The 23,284-nt window shown below is 40.4% G+C and overlaps 1 protein-coding gene across 1 annotated transcript in view; it reads left to right on the top strand.

Moving 5' to 3' along the window:
• Positions 1–23,284, top strand: part of ADAMTSL1 (ADAMTS like 1) — a gene marked incomplete at both ends in the record, with an annotated part of 419,367 nt that overhangs the window by 307,786 nt on the left and 88,297 nt on the right. Inside the window, one exon of the mRNA XM_080708549.1 lies at positions 11,151–11,278. Coding sequence (XP_080564675.1) covers positions 11,151–11,278 — 128 coding nt within the window. The remainder of the gene's footprint in view (positions 1–11,150; positions 11,279–23,284) is intronic.

The following is a 23,284-nucleotide window of genomic DNA, read 5'->3' as shown; positions in this document are numbered from 1 at the left end:
CCTTTACATATACATAACCAGTTATAAATATGAGCAATGTCAGACACACACTAGACACTCAGAAAACAATACAATTGTTACATCTGACTGTGCATTTACAGTGTTACTTCCCTGTGCATGTGTTTAGAGACCTTACTTTTCAATTACTCTGGATAAACACCAAATTCCTCATGATATTTTAAGTTGAGATTCAGATAAAAGTTATCTCCAGTCTCTCTGCTAACTGTAATCTTCCTGTTTCAGCCTTCCAAATGATGGTATTGCAAGCATGCAACACCACGTCTGGCCTATTTTTGGTTTTGAAGCATGTTCTCATTAGGAGTCTTACCAAGTTGCTGAGGCTGTTCTTGAACCTGTGATCCTTCTGTCTCAGCCTCTCAAGTACTGGGATTACAGGAATGCACCACCATGGCCAGTTTATTTTCTTTCTTCCTTCCTTTCTTCCTTCTTTTCTTTTCTTTCCTTTTCTTTCTTTCTTTCTTTCTTTCTTTCTTTCTTTCTTCCTTTTTTTATTTTATTTTTTTGCTATACTGGGAATCCAACCCAGGAGTGCTCTACCACAGCTATACCCCCTCAGCTATTTTATTTATTTATAAACTTACTTTGGGTATTAGGGATTGAATCCAGGGGCTAGTGACCAAGTCTTTAGCACATGGGCCTTTGGGGGACACTTTTCCAAACCATAGCAGTAAAGAGCAGAAATGTCTGTAAGTGCCTGCCACGTAATGGATACCCATTTGTCAGTACCTATAATCACTGCCAGTTAGACACAGAGCCATGATATCACAACATCTTCCAAAACATCACACTATAAGAAGCCTTACTCTTATTGCAAAGAATATCTAGGCAGTTATTGAAACAGTTGGAGTAGAAACTACCTAGAAAAACACAGTGTGATGGAGAACCACCAGCCCAAATCCAGGCTTCAGAAGAGGAAGCGCACATCCTACTCATGTCCTTTGCTCTCATCTCTGATCTGGCAAGAAAGAAAAATCTACAGATTTTAAATGCTTATGCTTGCCAGAAATCCTTGGACAATATTCCAAAGTGGTGTTGAATAGGAGATGAATTAAGAGGTATTTGGAAAGCTTTAACTTGAGCAACACAGAGTATCCACAGATGGAAACTTCTCTAAATGGAAGAGAGAATCGGATGAGAAATTCCTCCAGGGTCAATTTCAGAACCACAATTGTGAATAATGCTATATGTAAAAATCATAAGTCCACGAAATGAAGTTTCCAAGTTTGCAGATAATATAAAAACTAGAGGCAAGGAAGATAGGGAAGGGAAAATAAACCAGTTTCAGTTTGGTTTGGCTGATTTCCTTTACAGAGCTGAAGGAAATGGGGATGACAAATGTTTTTCCCCAGTTGAAGAATATAAGAATAGCAAGCCAGAGAAATGGGATTCATCCCAATAAATACGCAAGCCTCAGCAAAAAGAAAGTAGCTGGGGTCAAAGCAAAGGTCACAGGAATGGCCATCACGAAGAAGGCAGGTGGGGAGCACCAAGGACAGGAGGCAATCCAAACCCACCAACAGCATGAGCAAGGTGCAGAGTTGGCATTCTCTGCCCCCCAAATTCTGGGGGTCTCCACAGATCCCACAAGTAGTTTGTTGATTCTTCCTAGAAAGGTGATTTTAGCAAATGACAGAGCTAAAAATATATATATTATATTATATTTATATATATGTTATATATAATATATATTAAGGTGATTTTAGCAGCAATGACAGAGCTAAATATAATATGTATATGATATATATTTCTGAAAAAGTGGATAATATATGTGTGTGTGTGTGTGTGTGTGTGTGTGTGTATATATATATATATATATATATATATATATATATATATATATATGAAAGAATCACTGAGACAAACCAGAAGTAAAAATTATTCTGTATTGAGGTCAGAGATCAACAAATATTTCTTATAAAGGGCCAAATAGTAAGCATGTTTGGGTTCACAGGCCAGCCTATCTCTGTCCCAACTACTCTGCAGGACCTTTGAACCATGAGACTGGCTATATATAGTACTTAAACGGGTATGGCAGTATTCCAATAAAACTTTATTTACAAAATCAGGAGACAGCTAGAATTTGAAGACCCCTACCCTAGGTGAATAGAAAATCCAGATCAGCCAAGCGTGGTGGCGCACACTTGTAATCCCCGCACTTGGGAGGCGGAGACAGGAGGATCACACAGGTTTGAAGCCAGCCGTGCTGGCTTAAGAGACCCTGTTTCCAAATAAAAAGTATAAAATAGGTCTGGGAGTATAGCCCAGAGGTAGAAGGGCTTCCAGGAACCCCAATACCACCGAAAAAGAAAGAAAGAAAGAAAGAAAGAAAGAAAGAAAGAAAGAAAGAAAGAAAGAAAGAAAGAAAGAAAGAAAGAAAGAAAATCCAGAGTCATTTCATACCGAGGTTTGTGGTTTGAAATGAATTAACCAGAAATCAAATAAAACTATACATATTAGCAAATTTAAGACTTTATAACTTTCTTTTCTTTTGTGTGATACTGGGGGAGAAACCCAGGGGCTTTCCTACCTCTGGACTATACTCCCAGACCTATCTATTTTATATTTTATTTGGAAACAGGGTCTCACTAAATTGCTGAGAGCCTCACTAAGTAGCTGAGGCTGGCTTCGAACCTGTGTGATCCTCCTGTCTCAGGCTCCCAATCATGGGGATTAAAAGCATGCACCACCACACCCAGCTTGACTTTATGAATTTCTAAACAGAGAAAGAGAAGCTGAAAATTTTGGCAAAAAACATGAGGACAGGGTTAAGAATGTGTGGTCAGGTGGCCTTCCCCATTCCAAAAATACTTTCTATACTTCCATCTGAACAGTCATGAGGCTTCCAGCACTAAATAACTTTTACTTGGCAATTACATTAAAAACAGCAAAGGTTAAAAAAAAAAAAGTTGCCCTAGCCAAACGGTGATATGAAACTCTTCATGAACCTCAAATTGGTTCCCCCAAAGTATCTGTACAAAATAAAGCATCTTTGCAAGCCTCTGGGCTACTCTAAATTTTGATTTTCAGGGAGAAAAAAAAATTCCTGCTCATAGAGAAGGCCTTCTCACAGCATTCTTTTTACCTCCTGCTTCAAACTATTTAAAATCCAGACTTTAGTGATTGTTTATTTCCTTGAGTAACTACATACCTTGGCACAAATTATCCTTGCCAAAAATGAGGCCAAACCACATGCCTTCCTATCAGGCCCTAGTGGATGCTAGGATGTAGTCAGTCTAAGGAAAAGTCCAAGGTCATTCCCCATTCTGAATTCCATTTATGCACCAGCTGAACAAATTGCTTAACTCTTCTGAGCTTTTGCCTTCTCTCCAAAATGGGGAATTAATATCAATCTAATAACATGGTATTGAGAATAAAATGATATTAAAGTACATATTGCTTACAAATTGTCTAACAAATATTGGTGCCCACTCCCACTTTGTGGAAGATCCAATCCTAAGGAATCCTTAAGCAGGAAAAAAAAAACTTCAGAATAGAGAAAGGACCTCAGGAATTCACCAGGTGTGGTGGTGAATGCCTGTAATTCCAGTATTTGGAAGGCTAAGACAGGAGGATCGCAGGTTCAAGGCCAGCCTCAGCAATTTAGCAAGCCTCCATTTCAAAATACAAAGTAAAAAGGGCCAAGGTAAAATGCCCCTGGGTTCAATCCCCAGTACCCAAAACTAAAACAAAAAACAAAGCAAACCAAAGAGAAAAGGCAAAGACTTCACCATCTCCTCTATGAACTGGAGTTTGGAGTTAACATTCTCTGCTAAGATTGCTTTAAATTTGCTTATTTGCTCCTGATTTTACTGTTTTCCAACTCTCATTCTTTTGCTCTTGTTTATATACTTTTCTGAAATTGTAGGATACTATTTTTTTAGTGTCTAAAATTTCGAAATTTACTTAATAGTGTTGAAGCAGTTATGGAATAACTAGCTGTCCTTACTCAGACGTTCCTGAGTCAAGAATAGCATGAAGGCAGTTGCCAACCCCGATGTTTTGTGATTTTCAACAACTCTTTTTCCCCTCCCCCATCTTTCACGTAGAAAGCCCCTTTCTCCCTTCTGAGAACCCTTGTCTATCATTTTTCCTTGTAATACCTACATTTCTACATCACTTATTCATGTCAAAACAGCTCCTCACCACATCCAGAATATATATACTCAGACATGAAGAATAATAATGATGATGGTGATTTCAACAGTAGCAGCAGTAACAAAATGATAACCTATACTTCTGTAGTCTGCAACAGGCCAGGTGCTTTCCCCGCATACTATAAGTGCATTAATTACAAATGTTATTCTCACAATATCCCAAGATAGATACTATAATTTTCACTTTTGAGATGAAGAGATTTTGTCACTGAGAAGTTTAATAAATTACCTACCCAAGTCTACAGAGATAAGTGGCTGAGCTGAGGTTGGAACCCAGTCAGCATTCTTGACTCTGAGCTCCAATCATGTGGATGTGATCATTTTCAGCTATTCCTCTGAAAGTAACTAAACAAGTACTTGTTGGGTATTTATTCAGCATGCCAGCAACATACTGAATACTAAAATGGAACAATTAAAGAAGTGAAAGACACCCCCAATTTGAGGTAATAATTTATAATCTGAGGAAGGAGACCTGGTTGTTTGGAAAGGGTTTGGTAGAACAGTTTAGAGCCGCTGGAAGATCAGGAAAGGGGCGGACTCTATGGACCATGGTAACACAAAGAAATCAAACTTGAATGAGTTCTTAAGAGGTGAAGGGGATTTGGAAGGATAGACAGAAAGAACAGCCTGTCTTCTGCCCCAACCTAAAGACAAAGAGAGCCCAAGTGGTCATCTTGACTGGAGTGAGAGGTTTGTGTTAGAGTGCAGGGCAAGTTAATTTGAAGACCTGTGGAAACCACTGTTCGAAACAGAAAGAATACACCCATGATTCCCAACTTCCAGTCTTGTGTTGAGGCCCAATGGGTATAAGAATGCTGACTTGTTAGGACAAGATGCCTAAGATGGCACAATATCTAGGCCCAGATAGAAGATAGGTATTTCAGATTGGAAATTCCAAGGAGGTAACTTAGGTTACTACTACCTATACCACTAAGAAACAAAGCAAACAAAAAGAAAATCCCACACCAATTTATGAAACGGGTTCTCTCCAATCTGACCACTTTTTACTTGCAAAAAGTAAGAATGTCTATATATTCTTTTTTATTGGTGTATTATAATTCTACATAATAGGGAGATTCATTGTGACATATTCAAATATATGTACAAAGTATAATTTGGCCAGTTTCATTTCCCAATGTCTCCCCTTTAATCTCTGTTCCATCTCCCTCCTGGTCCCCTTTTTTCTACTCCATTCTCTTCTATTTATACAAGACCCCCCTCCCTTTTCCCCTATTTTCCTCTCTAGCTTCCACACATAAGAGAAAAATGCAACTCTTGACTTTCTGAGTATGACTTATTTCACTTAAATTCTGTTCATTTTCCTACATACGGCATAATTTCACCCTTCTTTGTGGCTGAATATAACCCCATAATTTGATCTTCGCAGCCACTCCCTGAGACCAGTGTCATCCTCAATTAACAGAAGGAGCTTGGAGTCTCACATGGTTGAATGGCTCGCCTGACCCTCCAGACTGGAGTCCAAGCCCCTTGACTTCAGTTTGGGAAGCCTTCCCTTTCACACAGAAGCTTCTCATGGTTGCTCGTGGAAGTCAGCTTAAAAGGAGGACTGGCACAAGACAGTGGTGGTAATGGTAGAGCCAAGGCTCCAGAGGGCATGATGCCACCCCACCCACAGAACTGCTAAAGACCTTCGTTTGTCCAGCCAGAGCTGCCAGCCTCTTCAAGTCAGAGCACTTTGTCACTGCACATTGCTAATACAGGAGAGGTGACTTAACTTCCTGGAGATTGTACTCGCTAGGCCTGGCAATGAACATTTTGTCCATATCTCTTTCACATCCATGAAAAGGATTTTTCACTTTTACAGTTAGTGCAATTTCTCAAGTGGTCCTTATTTAATTTGTAGAACAATTAAAATGGCATGATGTCACAAAGAAGCTAATGAGTAAAGGCCCCAGAAAAGCAAAACTGTTCCCGTACTTTCTACCTAAAAGTATGGTCGAAGAATTAGAGCAGTAAGTTTTAGCCCAGAAAACCAAAAAGGAAGTGGATGCAGGCATGGGAGGAAAGCAGGGGATATATTAAAGTATATGATACGACCACAGTGCCATTTGCTATATGAGTCTTAATTATGCTCATTCTGTGTCCCCTCATCGTCTGATTTCTTAAATTCCCAAAGAACCCCAGAGAAATCTTTCTGGTTTTGCTTGGAAAGCGGCACAATATTTCTGTGCCTACGCATTCTAAAACAGGCCTGTCAAATTTGAAACCTAAATACAAGCTGACAAGAATCGGCTACTAACAAATTAAGTTAAATTAATAAAGTAGATGCCTGAAATACAAAGAAAATGTTTTTTTCCAGAAATCTTTCCTCCCGAGATGCCAGCCTAGATACAGAGACTGAAGCAAACCTCCATCTCCACAGAGAGCCCTTTCCTTGGCCTTGCAGTGCTTCTAGAGAGGACAATATGGAGCCCACTCCCGAACTTCTGCTCCCCTTAGTGGCAGCCTCCAAATCCCCATGACCAATTTTATGGGATTATCACATCTAGCAACCATAAGAATCAACTCTTTCCTTGGCCCTAAAAGGGCTCATGCCTTAGTAGATTATTAGGGAAAGAGACAGAATATCCAAATTACCCAAATATACCTAGGTGAAATTCAGGGGGAAGTTTCCTGATTCTAAGAAGAAAGCATGAGTAAACAGTTGAATCTTCTGGTGGTCCCAAAGGTATATTACCAATTGAGGGGAAGGTTGCTCTACCAAGGGAAAGAAAGCCTATTTAAAATTTTGGTTCCACCTCCAAGTAGCTGTGTACCCTTGAGCTAGAAAGATCAGTTTTTTAAAATATATTTGTCTTGGTGCATTGTAATTATGCATTTTAATGAGGTTCAGAGTGATAGGCGCATACAGGCACACAGCACTTGGTGTGTTTCCCTCCAGATCCCACCCAGCTCCCTCCTCCTCCCTCACATATGTTACTGAGACTGGCATGGATAATTTTGTATATGTAAGTAGCGTTATTGAAAGTGTTTTCCTTCATCAATTTTCCTTTCCTTCACTACTGCCTCTCTCCCTGAGACCTGCTCAGCCATTCCACAGAGTTTCTCCTCCTTTATCCAAGTCCCTTTGGTTTCCCAATTCCACTCTAGCTTTCACATATGACCCTTCACTTCCGTGGACTGGCTAATCTCACTCAGCATAATATTCTCTAGGTCTATCCATTCTTCTGCAAAAAATATAATTGTATTCATTTGTATGAGTGAGTAAAATTCCATTGTGGGTATATACCACAGTTTTTAATCCATTCATCTCTTAATGGACACCTAAGGTGGTTACATAATTTAGCTATTGTGAATTTTGCTGCTATAAACATGGATATGCATGTATCATATAGCATTCTGACTTAAATTCCATTGAAAAAATTTCTAGTAGTGGTATGCTGGAACATACGGTGGTTCTAATTTCAGTCTTCTGAGGAACCTCCACAGTGATCTCCCTATCAGCTGCACTACTTTGCAATCCCACCAGCAGTATATAAAGGCTCCTATTTCCTCAAATCTTTGCCAACATCTATTATTCTTTGTGTGTGTGTGCATATATATGTATGTACATACATATACAAATATATATATATTTGAATCTAGGAGTGTTCTACCCCTGAGCCATACCCACAGCTCTATTTTAGTTATTTTTTTTTTTGAAACAGGGTCTCATTTAAGTTCAGAGGGCCTCACGAATTGCTGAGGCTAGCCAAAAATCTGCAGTCCTTCTGTTTTAGCCTCTCAAGTATTGTGATTACAAGCATGTGCCACCATGCCTGCTTTATTGTTTGTATTCTTGATGATTGCCATTCTAACTGGGGTTAGATGGAATTTTAGTTCAGTTTTACTGATGTAATTTAAAGGCTTTTTGCCATGAAGATTTTGTCCTAAGATAATAGTTCAGACTTTTATGAAGGCAAATAATATCTTCTTTATCTTTGTATACACATAAAACACTGACTCTCATAATCTATGCTCCTTCCTTTTTATTCTCACTACTTCCACTCTAGTTAAACCCTTTGGTTTTGTGCCCAATATGATGGATTGACTCCCTTCTCTTCAACCCCAAGGAATTCTATTCCAGTCTTCCGGCTCAGGCAGGAAGCATTATGACTTGCTCAGTTGTCCCAGTGCCTGAAGGAACTTATGTACTTACAAAAACTAATTTTCATATATAAAAAAGAATGGCTTGAGCCTAATATTGGAGAAGCCCTCTGAATGTGATCATATAGGTACAATAGTTCTAAAAAAATTTTTGAAAATGGAGATCTAATAAACTGGGAAAAATTAGCCAATATCATGTGCCTTCCCACTTCCTCACAACCTCTTCATACTCCTTCACATTTAAGTCTCAACCAGAGTATCAGGCATTATTAAAATAAAGGGCTGGCCAGGTGTGGTGGCGCATGCTTTTAATCCCCGTGCTTGGGAGGCTGAGACAGGAGGATTGCGCAGATTTGAAGCCAGCCTCAGCTGGCTTAAGAGACACTGTTTCCAAATAAAATATAAAATAGGTCTGAGAGTGTAGCCAAGAGGTACAAGGCCGCTGGGTTCTATCCCCAGTACCACCAAAATAAATAAATAAGTAAATAAATAAAAAATAAAGGGCTGGAAATACCAAAGGATGGTCTGGAAGTTCCCTAACCTCATTTGACAAATTCCTTCACTAACTAGGAAAAATTACTGAGTGTTAGAAGTTGATAAACTGAAATGTAGAAAGCAAAGAGGCTTGCCATTGGCCATTACTTAATTCATAGCAACCCCAAATTAAAGCTCAAAAGAACCATCTTCTAGCCTCCTGCTCTGAGAGTTCCATTCAAGAATCCTTTCAATAGGGAAAAGAGAGATGTTGGCATTTGAAGGCAAGCAACTACCGTAATAGATCTGGGGATTCTGCCAATTTTAATTCCTGCCTTTTTAGTGTGGTGAAATTGAGTAGTAATTAGTTAAGCCCAATCATCCTGGGTAATCAGTCCCATTAAAATTTGTTTAAGCCTGCTTTCAATATTTTTATTTAGAAATTGTTATGAAATTATTATGAAATCATACATATTCTTGAGTCATCATAAAGATTTAAATCACAAAGCTAATTTTTATTTTTTTAACCTAAAACAGTTTGAACACCTAAAGAGACTTAGCAATGATACTGTGTTATGTTTCTCTAATAAGATTCTTTTTAGAAAATGGTGATGCAGTTACCTGAAATATCGCATGAACTATCAAAGACAAATAGTATAGTCCTCTTTGTCTTATAGCTTCTTTGAAGTAAACTAATATGTGATTATTTGACTTATAGAAAAAAAATTCCTAATGTGTGCTGAATCCCCTATTCAATGCAATCCAGGCTTGACTGTCCCCAGGGACACTGGGGGTGTTCTAGAATGATACTGAACCAAGCACAAATCATCCAGAAACATCCCTTCAGCTTGAATGTTCTATTTCCTTCCCCATTTTTACCAGAACTGCCATAAATAACTAGATTGGTTGGATTTAAGTCTTACTTCCCCCACCGCCAACCTCTCCTCCAACAGGAGGTAGAAATAAGCAGGACCATAGGCCCAGGGCCAAAAGCAGAGTTGAGGAGGCCTGATTCCTCATTGGACTGGTTGCCCGCTTAATAACTGAGAGGTGACCAGAGGCAGTGCCAAGCAGCACATGCCATAGAGTCTCCAGAGACCCAGCAAGAGGAGTAGAGAAAGAATTTTCTAGTGATTATTGCTGGGGCAGGAGACCAGGCTACTCGTCTTAAATTCACCACTGTCCTATAAATTCTCCTGGTTTCACTGGGGTCTTTTCTTTCTTGAAAAACGACTCCTGTAGCTGGCTTGCCTCCTAGGGATGGATATTAACATGATATTGGGTTCCAGTTCTTTGAGCCTTCTAAGGAGGTGGAAAGAACCACTTAGATGGAAATGACTGATACCAGGAGCCCAAAAGTCACCACAGCGATACTGCATTATGTTGCATCTGATATTTTGTGCTATGAATGGCCTGTCAACCTAAGCCCTGCCTGGGCCAGGCACTGGATCGCCAACCCTGTCTTCTCCAACCCTTCTAAGTTCCCACCTCCACATATACAGCCTGGTTATTGCTGGCCTCACTAAGTCACCAAGACGTCAGCTTCAAGCCACCATAGCCATTAATCTGCTTAGCTGCCATGATGCAGCAGGTGGTTCCCAGACATGGCAAAAATCTAGGACAGAAAAGTAAGTCAGCTGAGATCGGGAGTGGGTTTTGAAGTTTATTTAAAACACTCACAATTTTATTTTCACAGTTGTTTTCCAATTAAGAAAAATATCTGAACTAGACTGTAGTTGCTTTGGAAGTATATCTTTATGATCCAAAAGAGAAAGTTTTGCCTTCATTCTACTGGTCTACAGAGGCTCTCTGTAGTATTACAAGAAATTAAAGCAATAAGTAAGATCTGAGTTTTGTGCTCCAAAATATTTACTGGCTAATGAAGACAATAAATGTATATATGACTGCCTAGAATCCAGAGGTAGTTATACACACAGTTCCCTTCAATGTGTGTGTCAAGAGCCTCTTCTCAAGATCACACCTCCACTTCTTATGAATGCCTGTATTCATATCTTCAAGCCCTACCTTCTTCCCATTGTTCAACCAACCTCCACTCCTCCTTTATAATTTTGCCTTTTCCTTAATAGTCTTCCATAAATCTACCTGCACCACTTTTTCTAGCATCACTTCACCCCTCTGAGGTTATATGTATTCAGTGCACATATGTTGTCTGTTCTAAAAGTAATGTTTCATCCAGGAATCAGTAAGCTACAAAAACAATCAAAACAGAATCACACCAAAGTTACAAGATAGCCTGGGTTCCTCAATGTCTAATTGGCCTGTCTTAGTTGTTACAACAGAGTCCTGAACATACCCTTCCTGCCTTCCTGATACTGAATGTAAAAAGGAGTTCTCTGGCTTGACCAGCTCTGCACTTCTTTTCTGTTGCTCCAGGATTCTTCTCCAGCCAGATGATTCCTTACAGATCTTGGCACCAGTAGAAGCTGATGTGGGTTTCTATACTTGCAACGCCACAAATGCCCTGGGATATGACTCCGTCTCCATTGCTGTCACGTTAGCAGGTAACCTGAAAATCCCTGTTCACCATTTCAGAACTTTTCACTGAGTGAGTGCCTACAATATGTCAAGCAGGCCCAGGCACATGTAGATCAGTGTCCCACACCAGGCCCTCAGGGAGCCTATAATCTACAGTCATAATTGTGCTGGCACATAGTATGAGACTGAATGGAGTGCTGTCACTGATAACCAAAGGGGGTGCAGAAATGGTTCATTTCAGCCAGGAGTTGGGATAAGTGGAATTGGGTAAGCAGGAATGGGGGAAGTATTCCAGGTAGAAAGAATAGCATGAGCATTGGATGATGTGTACAAGGACTTAGCATGTTGGGGCCACAAATTGTGAACTATGATCATTAAATGTTCTTGGGCGATCCTTTCATTTTTTTCTGTTCCACTTGTGAAAAAGTCTTTTAAGACCTATGAGTAACTGGAATTCTGTAGTCATGGCTTGGAGCAGAAACTTTTTTTTTCCAAAAACTCTGATTCTGCTTCACTTCAAACTCTGGTTCGAATGCACTGCCAACACTTTGTCTATATCGATAGAGTTTAAACGAAGTATTCTACACATGGTGACTAAAAGACATTGCAACTCAGGGTAGTAACCCTTAGGGTGGTTGTCTTGTATAAAACCTCTTTTTTTTTGGCCTTAACTTTTTTTTACTTTAATTTGCGCATTGTACTTATAATGACATAGAGAGTAATAAGAACATACATACATACAACACTTGGTGCATTTCCTTCTGGACCCTACCCTTCTCTCCCCTTCTCCATACACATCACTGAGATTGGCATTGGTATGCATGCATGCATACATACATACATACATACATACAATTAAACTGTTATCCTCTTTGTTTCTATCCCCCTTCCCTACTCCCCTAAATCCCTCATCACTCCACTGGAGTCTCTGCTCCTCTGTCTGAGGTCTCTTTTGTTTCCCAGTTTCTATCTAGCTTCCACATCTAGAGAACACATAACTTTTTACTTTCTGGGTCTGACTAATCTCACTTAGCATAATATTCTCAATGTCCATCCATTTTCCTGCAAACAACATAATTTTGTTCTTCTTTATGACTAAGTAAAATTCTAATGTGTGCCTATCCCACAGTTTTGTGATCCATTTACATGGGGAAAATCTATGCCTTTGAAATGGAGAGAGCTCTTGAATACCAACTGGATCAGTGCCCTTGTTACTCAGAAGCCAGGGAGCCTGAGGTCACACAGCTGCCCAGATGGTGGTGGGGACAAGAAGGGAACCGAGGTCTCCCAGTGCCAGCTCATTATTCTCTCCACTGACCCACTGATCCTGCCAAGATAAGATCCTTTTCTTAGATCTGGGCCACACAGTCCTTGTGGCAGTGTGTTGCATGTGTTTATATTTATTCTTTTCAATTGTCGCTCCCATCAGATGATTCAGTAGATGTTAGAAAAGCCAACATCACCCCACATTGACCTCATCCATCTATGCAGGGATTATGTTGTCACACTGTACTCTAGTCACACATGCTACTCCCCTGCATATCTGTTGAACAACAGTATTCCTGCCCTCATGACCTAAGTCTGATCTGGGAAGAGACCTTTAACAGGCAGCTTCACAGGGAAGATGAAAGTCAACAATGAAGGAAGCAAGGGAAGGAGCCCTGGGATGGATTAAAGATTGATATTATTAATGCCTGGGTTTTTTCTTTTTCTTTTGGTGGATGAAACATTTGTTTTCCTCTTAATGTATTCCAGTTGCAATATTTATTCTCCTCTTTATACAGAGTCCAGATGCTCAGCACCAATCTTGTTAAACCTCTTCTGCCATCCACCCTCCAACTACCTCAGCAAGGGCACTAATGACATCTTCCAACTTCTGGCAAATAGTAGCTCTTACAGGATTAACTTTCTGGTTTATAGTTATCCAGATATGGTTCAGTTCTGTCACAGACTAAATACCCTTTGTTCACCCGAATTTAATACGATTAATGGAAACCTGTCTGGAATTAAGCAAGGCAATTGTAACTTCAGGCTTGTCTTCAGCTCTTTGAAGAAGAGCTGTTGGAAGCTGCCAACAGGTTCACAAAGCCAGAAAAGAAAAAGAGAACAGCCAAAGAGGCACCAGGGAAGGGGAAGAGAGGGGCTTGCGATGAAGCATGATCACAAACACCACACCCAGGGCTTAAGGAGCTGTGTCCCTGCACTTCGGCTGCTGGGGATTTTCAGGTCTACTGGCAAATCTTTCAAGCAGCCCCTCTCAAAAGGGGGCCGAGGCTCAGAATGTGCATGTTGCCTGAAGATTGTGTTTGCATCTTTGTCTGGGATTGTTATCCACACCTGTGTGATGTTTGCATTCACAGTAGCAGGTGACTCACCAGGTAGTGCTCTGAACATACCCTCTGCCAAGTATTGTGGGACATAGCACAGCGCAATTCTTGAAACCTAAGTTCTGTGTTCTGTGATGCTTACAGACTAGTAAAGACAGCAGATGGATAGGTGACTGCCTACAATAAATAAATAGCTACAATTTACTTCAAATGCATGTGACAAGATCCTGCTTGGCAGTATATAACATATAATCTGCATTTCAGAATATAAGATATAATCTGCATTTCAGGGATGGGGGTATGGATGTCAAGTATTTCTGGATCTGATTACCAGTTAGACTGCAAAGTCACTATGTGATCTTGAACAGAGTGTATCACCTATTATATCTCAAATCTCTTCTGTAAAAATGAAAAGTACTATTCTATAGGGCTGCTGTGAGTTTAAATAAGATTTTAGGTGTGGAAAAAGTGCTCAGCTCAATGCTGGGCATGTCATTCATGTTCAATAAACATTAGCTTCCTTCTGAAACACATTCTGGAAGCAGTTCTACAATATGAAGAAACATTTGTTCATTTTTTCTTCTGTGTATTTTTCAGCATAAGTCTTAACACTAATAATTTTCAAATATGGACTTAGTTTACTTGCAATTAGATCCTCATGGTAATTTTCAACTCCACTGTATTTTCTACAAAATTTCAAAGCTTTTGCCTGATCTATAGTATAAACGCAGGCCAAGGAGAAGAAAAGAATCTGAGACTCAAAATAATCAGGTGTCTCTATGATTTCATAAGGAAAGTATAGAGTTTGGTCTTGCTGACGCACCTGTGTTGACCAGACTCAGGGAAATTTGTTGATAATGATTCACAAGAGCTGGCAGAGCATGGCAGTTATGCCTGTGGGCTCTGTAGCTGCAGGATCTAGGTTGGAATCATGGCTCTGTCACTTCCTGAGCTGTGTAACCCTGAGCAGTGTCTTTAAACTTGTTGACCTATTTTCTTCATCTGTAAAATGTATCAGACTCAAGGGTTTCTAGTGGAAGTCAAATGCACTCATTCCTATACAATGCTCATAAAACTGTGTCTGGCAGGTAGCAAGCACCCCTAATATTTGTTGGATATTGTTTTTCAAGGATAATGCATAAAACCAAAATCAACTTATGCTTGCAGTAGAGAGGATCTCTTTCCAGAGACCTGAATGCTCACAAAGCCCTTTCTAGAGCAGCATTCTCTCAGTGTCCCAGTGAAAGTGGGGGAAGTTGAATCTGCTCTCTGGAAAGTGCTTGGAGTGCCTCAATTCAGCACTAGGCAGATGGCTTCTGGTGAGGACTTTTTCACATGGGCCACAGGGAGAGAGGCTTGAGGGACTCTCGCTACCCCCAGAAGGACCTCTTTCCACTCAATCTGCCCCCTCCCCTCGGTTCAGAGTGCTGCAGATTCTGCCTCTCAGATTCATTTTAGTTCCAGTGCTTACTCTTTACACAATTTTTTTTCTTTAACCATGAAAACACCATTTACTTTCAGACACATTAATTGATCCAACTTTCCTTGCTCTATCCTGTTTGGGTCTGCATGATACTGTCTTTGGTCCCTTTTCCTTCTCTCCAAACTTGTTTGTTTTGTGTCAATTTTCTCTTCTAAGCCTCAGAGTACCTTGCAGAAGATGACCAGGGTCTCCATACCTATTTCCCTGGTACAGCCCAGGAAACTCACAGCCATGTAGACCCAGCAGCATATGGTTGTTCCTCTCTCCAAACTTTATTTGCCCTAAAGCAGGTGTGGTGGTGCATGCCTATAATCCCAGTACTTGGGAGGATGAGACAAGAGGATTGTGAGTTCGAGGATAACCTTAGCAATATAGCAAGACTCTCAGCCACCCAGTGAGACCCTATTTCAAAAACAAAAAGATAAAAGAGGGCCCAGGATGGTGGTGCACGCATTTAAATCCAATACTTGGAAGGCTAAGACAGGAAAATCTCAGGTTCACAGCCAGCCTCAGCTATTTGGTGAGGCCCTCCACAATTTAGCAAGACTTTGTTTCAAAAGAATGAAAAATATTGCTGGGGATGTAACTCCGAAGTAGAATGCCCCTGGGTTCAGTCCGTAGTACCACAAAAATAAATAAGTAAATAAATAAATAATAAATAAATAAATAACTTAGAGTTGTGTGTATAGCTCAGAGGTAGAATGCCCTTGGATTCAATCCCCAGTACCACCAAAAAAAATATTTTTAACTCACCTGAAGAGTTGTTTCACTGTTCTGAATATAGATGCGAGTGATTGACAGTAGAGGGAGGATTGCACGCAGGGATTATAGGAATGTCATCACAATGTCACCAATCTAACACTGTATTAATTATTGTGTCCAGGCACAAATAGGGCAGGGTCAAAGGGAATTTCTGATGTGTACGGAAATAAGCACGAAGATCAGAGAGCCACTTTGGCCAGCCCGATTCAGCACTCAGCCACATTGTTCAGAAGCTCTGCAGACCCAAAGGGTATAGACAGTGTTTTGAAGGAAAGCAGTGGTTTCCTGGAAAATTGCTTCAGTCTGGATCTGAGGAGTTTAGCTCCCCTTACCGGTGCAGATGGGAGCCTCCCCAGGTGTAGACTGTCAGTGAGGTCATAGCCAAACGGGAAAAGGTTTTTTGGTTGTCATTGATTTTATAAGATCACAAAAGAGATAGTGTAAGGGCCTGCCTGACATCATCAATAGAAAATGAGAAGAAGATGAGGGCTGAGGGCTGAGTGTATCTTTCATTGAAAGGAGAGAACACAGATGAGCTCATCTGAATTTTTCACAGGAAGGAAAAGAGAATATTCCTCCTTTTGTGGCATGTTTTTCTGCGTGTGTGTGTGTGTGTGTGTGTGTGTGTGTGTGTGTGTGTGTGTGTGTGTGTAACTGACACATATTGTATCTAATAAAGGGATCAGAGAAACCTCACTGGGAAAATAAAAACAAAAAGTAGGTGTTTGGGTTTTTTTTTTTTAAACTCTTCCCTTTCTGCCCTTCCCCATTATGATTTAATAGCTGCAATAAAAGACAAGCAATTGTGTGAGCTTTTCATGATGAAGTCATTTCAAATTGGCATTTCTGAATTTTTGAGCCAGCAGTTCTGTTAGCCAGAGAAGGGTTTTCTTCATAGAGAGTTTCAGAGACAGCTTTGTCACCAGAAGCTTAAAAAAAAAAAAAAAGTTTCTCAGCCAGGCGTGGTGGCACACCCTTGTAATCCCCGTGCTTGGGAGGCGGGGACAGGAGGATCACGCAGGTTCAAAGCCAGCCGCGCTGGTTTAAGAGACCCTGTTTCCAAATAAAAATATAAAATAGGTCTAGGAGTGTAGCCCAGAGGTAGAAGGGTTTCCAGAAACCCCAGTACCACCAAAAAAAAAAAAAAAAAGTTTATCTAGTGCACTAGATCCAAAGGAAAGGTGTCTAGGTTTGGCTGTGTTCCCTACAATAATGTACACCACTAAATAATCATTTGTACAGAATTTGATTCCTTTTTATGGTGGAATAATAGTCCATCATATGGATAGACCACCTTTTATCCATCTGTTTATTAAGTGATGAAGATTTGGATTGTTCTTTCTAGCGATTATGAACAATGTTGCTATAAGGATCCACTCTGCAAGCTGGTCTGTGTGTATATATTTCATATCTCTCTGGTATATGTACCTGAGAGTAGACTAGCTCAGTTGTGTGGTATATTCAGGCTTAATTTTTTAAGAAACTGCCTTCTATGTTCCGATGTGGCTGTAGCATTTTACATTCCCATCAGCAACTTATGAGGACTCCGTTTCTCCAGCACTTGGCATTATCTTGCAAATTTGTTAGAGCCATCCTCATGATTATCAAGTGGCATTTCATTGTGACTTCTGATTCCCATTCCCATAATAGCTAGCAGTGTCAAGCATCTTTTTACATGCTTAACAGTCATTTGTGTATCTTCTTTGATATAGTGATAACGCTGGTGATGCAGATAGTGTATATATGGTCTGTGTTTGGGTTTTCTATTGCTATCATAATAAATTACCACATACTTAGGGGCTTAAAAACCATACAAATATATTATCTTACTGTTCTGTATATCAGAATACTGGTTCTGGCTAAAATCAGGATGTCGACAGACTACATTCCTTTCTGCAGGCTCTGGGGGAGAATCTCTTTCCTGCTCACTCAAGTTGTTGGCAACTTGGGACTGTGGTCCCTGTTTGCTTGCTGGCTTTAAACTGAGTGCCATTCCCAGCTTCTAGAAGCCACTGCATTCTTTGGCTTTTGGCCCCTTTCCTCCATATTCAAAGCCAGCAGTGGTGAACTGAATCCCTCTCTTGTTCCCTCATCTAACCCTCTTCCGTATCCCTCTTCTGATCATAAGAGCACAAGCGATTAGACTGAGTCCACCTAGATAAATGGGGATAATCTCGCTATTTTTAGTTAAGCTGTTTAGCAACCTTAATTCCCTTTTGCCATGTCACAGACTCCAGTGATTAGGACATGGACATCTTTGCAAGGTCATTATTCTACCTGCCCTGCCCTCTGTGAAGGGCACAGCTCATTTTCATTCCACTGCTGCCAAAGAAAAAGTAAAAATCAATGTTGCTAGACCTTCCAATTTTTCAGAGCTGCCAAAACCAAAAATATTTTAAAAACAACACATACTTCTTTTAATCTCCCTATTTTTAAATGAACCCAAACAACTCATATCTTTAAAAAATTCTTTTTTGGCCTAAACATGTTTGTGCCCTGAACATAGCCCAGAGACTACTGGCTACTTCTGGTTAAGGCTTCCATTGTCTCTAACTCTGCTCATATGTCACCCACTATCTCCTAGAGATAAAGTATTATAAAAGCATAATCTGAACTTATTTGATTAGATTATACCAGCTAAAACCGTGCATTTTGTATGGCAAAAAAAACATTTCTTTTTTACTATTACTAAATAAGGAAGCTTGCTATAATAATAGAAGGAGTAAGATTCTAGGGAAAGTATTTGCTTCGTTGCCAAATTTAGAAGCAGATTCAGACTATAAACCTGCTTCCTGACTGTGAACAGAGGAAATTGAAATAGATGCACTCTTAGGTCTTTTGTAGACCTAAGGGTTCCATGAATTTCTGGCATACAAATAAAGGTCAGGCAGGATCACCACCGCTATCCATTATAAACTCCCCTTACCTGAGAGTCTAACATTGAAAATTGACTCTTTGAGGAATAGAAGGCTAGATAGCAAAGGAGTACAATTTTCTCAGTGACATCTTGGAAAAATAACAGATGGGAGGAAAAGTTCTTTAAGGACACAGGGTAAACAGAGCTGACCAAAGGCTCAGATGCTGATTCCAGAGGTAGGATAGGGAAATGAAGGAGACCTTCCAGGAAGAATGGCAGGACAGCAAGGAGTGGACTCCTAAGCTGTGCAGTCCGAAAGGCATTTGCCAGGAGAATCCAACTCTCATCCATGACAAAGCAGTACTTGTTGAATTTTCCAAGTAGCAAGATCCTAAAAAGGTTCTCCAGCAAATATAGCACCCGAACATTAATAATAGGTAATGTATGTGATAACGAATGTCAGGTATATATATGATGTTTTTGATATTTATAAGATTTTTCATAGGTTCAGGCTGGTATTGGTCCCTTAAATTTAACTCAGGAGTCTTAAATTCTTCAACCGAGAATTTTATTGGGGGCGTCTGGGGAGACTGAGCTCCAGTGGCTCTCATGAGAATCCTGCAAGGATGACCATGGAGATGAGGTGGCATTTCTCCAGGGAGTGCATTGACACACTCGTGCATCACAACCCATTGATTCAATCTGGATTAGACACATTTGCTTAATTTTAGGTACTGAAAGTATGTAAAATGTATAACACTCGATTGCTTTATCTTTGAATTCTGCTGTACACTCAAGTATTTTAATTAGTAGGCACCACTACCTTCTTTACATTTCTCTTGAATTGAGAGGAGCTGGCCATAAATATCACAACTGTCTTCTTGACCAATCTCTCCCGGTGTCACCAGAGTGGGAGCCTGGAGTATGTGATCTTTTGACTTTTCTGGAAGTGGGGACTCTTTGTCATTGAGTTGTAGCAGAGATAATGCTGATACTACTGCATATTGAAATTTTACACTGTGTTAAAGCATTGCTCTTATTGTTTTCTCTTTATCCTTCAGATATTTATTTATTGTACCAAAAACAAGCTTTTCTGCTAATGGCAGTTAAGGAGATACTGCAGCTTGACACTGTCATCTAGCTGGTATTCAAAATGTGTTCCTAATTTTATTTTTTAAATATATTTTTACTGATGTGCTCTAATTTATACATCATAATGAGGTTGAGAGTGGCAGGAACATCCATCCACACAGTGGTTCTCCCCAGATCTCACCCTGCTCACTCCCACTCCCCATATGTATTACTGAGGTTGGTGTTGACAGCTCCACCTGTGTACATAGAATTAGTTGAACTGTCTCAGAAAGTGAAGTTTGTTTACTTTTTTTTAATATATTTTTTTAAATTGGTGCATCGTAGTCATATATCAGTCACATTGGAGTACAAGACTTGAGAGGATATACAAGCACACACCATCCAATTAGCCCTCATCCAGCCCCCATCCCATTCCCTCCCCCTCCCTTGATCCCATGCTTCTTTGGTGATTAACTCTGATACATTTAGAAAGGGCCCTGTAGTGAAGCAACTAATGTGACCAATCAGAGGCTATGGAATAGTGGAGGACAGAGCCTCTTTAAAATGCAGGAGGTACATAAACAAATGTATCAAAGTTAATCACCAAAGTGAAGTTTGTTTTCTCTCACATGTGGAAGCTAGTGAAAACTTTGGAAACAAACGAGACTTTAGATAAATGAGGAGAGGTTCCAGTACAATAGTTGAAGGGATATAAAGGAGGGAGGGGAAGGAGATTCAATTAAGGCATTTTTCTAATAGCTTTTCATGTGCTAATTTACATATTTTAAGCCAGGCATAGTGGCACACATCTGTACTCCTAGAACTTGGGAGGCTGAGGCAAGAGGATCACAGGATCACAAACTTGAGGCCAGTCTCAGCAACCTAACAAGATCCTGTTTCTAATTAAAAAATAAAATAGGTCTGGGGGTCTGGCTCAGGAGTAAAGTGCTCTCTGGGTTTCATTCTCAGTACCAAAAAAAATTGCATATTTCCCTGAACAATTTTCTACCATAGGAGTAGTCATCACAAGGAGATTAAATCACTTGCCCAAGGTCACCTAGCTGTGATCATGATGGAATCCAGACCCCTAATGCGTAGGCTGTCTGTTCCCATGCCCAGAGCAGGCAGCACTAGTTCATTGAGCATTTTTACTGCTCACTCCTGATATATATATATATATATATATATATATATATATATATATATATATATCTCCAAGCCCATATCTGAACAGTACTCTAGGAAGATTTGGCAACTATTAGATTTGGCCTCAGAATCTCAAAAGCCATTGCTGTGGCTTCTGGAGTGCCTGGGTAATCTCCACACCTGCCTCCTGAGGTCCTCATTGCTACGCTGCTCATTTCTCTCAGTCAGGTACAAGTCTCTCTTCTGGAGAACAAATGCACAGGCACACATCCTGGCATAGGTTGCCTCCAGCTGAACTGTGAAAACCCAAAATCTTTGAAGTATAATTCATTTTTATGGCAATGGATAAGAAAATCTCTTTCCGGTGATATTCGTGACTCATAATGGCAGATGAATTGAAGGAAGATACATTTTGATCATTCAGGGAGTCAACAAATATTAACTAGTACTTGCTAACAGCTGTAACAAACAAAACTATAAATATATGATGGCTCAAATAGGGTGGTTTATTTTCTGCTCACATAAAAGTCTAAAACAAAGATTGGCACAAGGGAGTGTTTGTAGTTTGGGCCGAGAAGTGGCACCCTCCCCTCCTGTTCCTATTGCATCTGCTAGAACTCAGTCCCATGCCAATGTTTAGCTGGCACAAGGCTGGGAAATGATCTTGCTGTGTGTCCAGAAAGAAGAGGAACAGGGTTCAGTTTGTAGTAACTCAGTCTCCGTTATAGCATCTAAAATAGAAGGCATCATGTCATGTCAACATTTCTACTAGTAGAGGCCTGGAACTCAGCTCTGAGAAAACTAGTTACAGTGCTCTCTGCTCTTGGCTTCACCCAAAAAAACCAGCCTCTGTCTCCTCTGGCTACCCAGAGCCAGGCTTTTCAAACACATACCTTCAGATTTTTTCCCACTGTAGTTTGATCTTACCTGGAATCACACATGGGAACGTGGCCTAAGCCAGACCCAGCCATGTGCAGAAATGGGTTTCTGAGCCTTTGCTCCTGGGGCTACCCATCAGTCCCCACCTGTCTCCAGAGGGACTCATTCCTGGGAGCAGGACACGCCTGGTTTGCAGGTACCTGTTTTAATGGGATCACAAGGCCACACTCCTTCCTGAACAGCCTTCACATCTGGATACTGACATACATTTTTTAGCCACACCATAGGTTGGCCCTTTGTATGAGGGCTGCCCCTATGTACACACAAGGCTCCATTTCCCTTGTACTTAGTACTTTTAGCAGGAACCTCACTCCAAAAGCTAAGGGATAAGATGTGGTCGGGGGAACCAAGCAAAATGCGTTCTCTTAATGCTTTTATTTCTTTGTCTGACTCTCCTAGAGGGGTTGAGTCATCATATGCCACCTGACAAATTATTCTCTTTATCTCCATCTTTTAAATTTTTCTTAAGTTTATACAACTATAAAACTCAGCTTAATGACCTTCTGTGGATAGCTCTCGTTCACCTACAACACAAATCATGTACAGATTCAATGAACAAATAGCCTGTAAACTCTATCCATTTTCATAAATGATTCCTAATTCAGTCTGCAGCCTGATGCCAATTCTCTACCACTAAACTGGCTGAGGTGCTGACTGCTGGGGGCGGGGGTGGAGTACCTCCTACTTCAGACCACTACATGCAGTGGCTTTACTGTGGTGGCATTTTTCTGTCTGACCTATTTTTTGTGTGTGTGGTACTGGGGTTCCTGGAAACCCTTCTACCTCTGGGCTACACTCCCAGACCTATTTTTATACTTTTTTATTTGGAAACAGGGTCTCCTAAGCCAGCGTGGCTGGCTTCAAACCTGCGCAATCCTCCCGTCTCTGCCTCCCAAGTGCGGGGATTACAAGCTTCCGCCACCACGCGTGGCCTGTCTGACCTATTTTGAAAGCCTTTTGAGTACAATGTGCCATGACTATTTTGTGTGTGTGTGTGTGTGTGTGTGTGTGTGTGTGTGTGTGTGTGTGTTTGTGTGTGTTACTAGGAATGGAACCCAGGGGCTTTCTACCCCTGTGCTACATTCCCAGACCTATTTTATATTTTTTATTTGGAAACAGGGTCTTACTACATTGCTGAGAACCTCACAAAGTAGCTGAGGCTGGCTTCGAACCTGCACAATCCTCCTGTCTCAGCCTCTTAAGTGCTGGGATTACAAGCATGTGCCACCATGCCTGGCTCCATGACTATTTTTTAATATTTTCTCAGCAAATGAATTATTTATTCTTTCAATCTTCTCTACATCTTTACCTTTTCTTCTTAACTAACATCTATAATTATAGTAGTACTTGTTAATGTCAGTGTGGTTCCAATCACACACACACACACACACACACACACACACACACACACACACACACAGCAGGCCTAAGGTGACCTAAGATAGGC

Source organism: Muscardinus avellanarius, assembly GCF_963383645.1.
Source record: "Muscardinus avellanarius genome assembly, chromosome: 13".
Taxonomy (NCBI): domain Eukaryota; kingdom Metazoa; phylum Chordata; class Mammalia; order Rodentia; family Gliridae; genus Muscardinus; species Muscardinus avellanarius.
The sequence above is the reverse complement of the archived record's forward strand: the minus strand, read 5'-3'. Positions and strand labels throughout refer to the sequence as shown.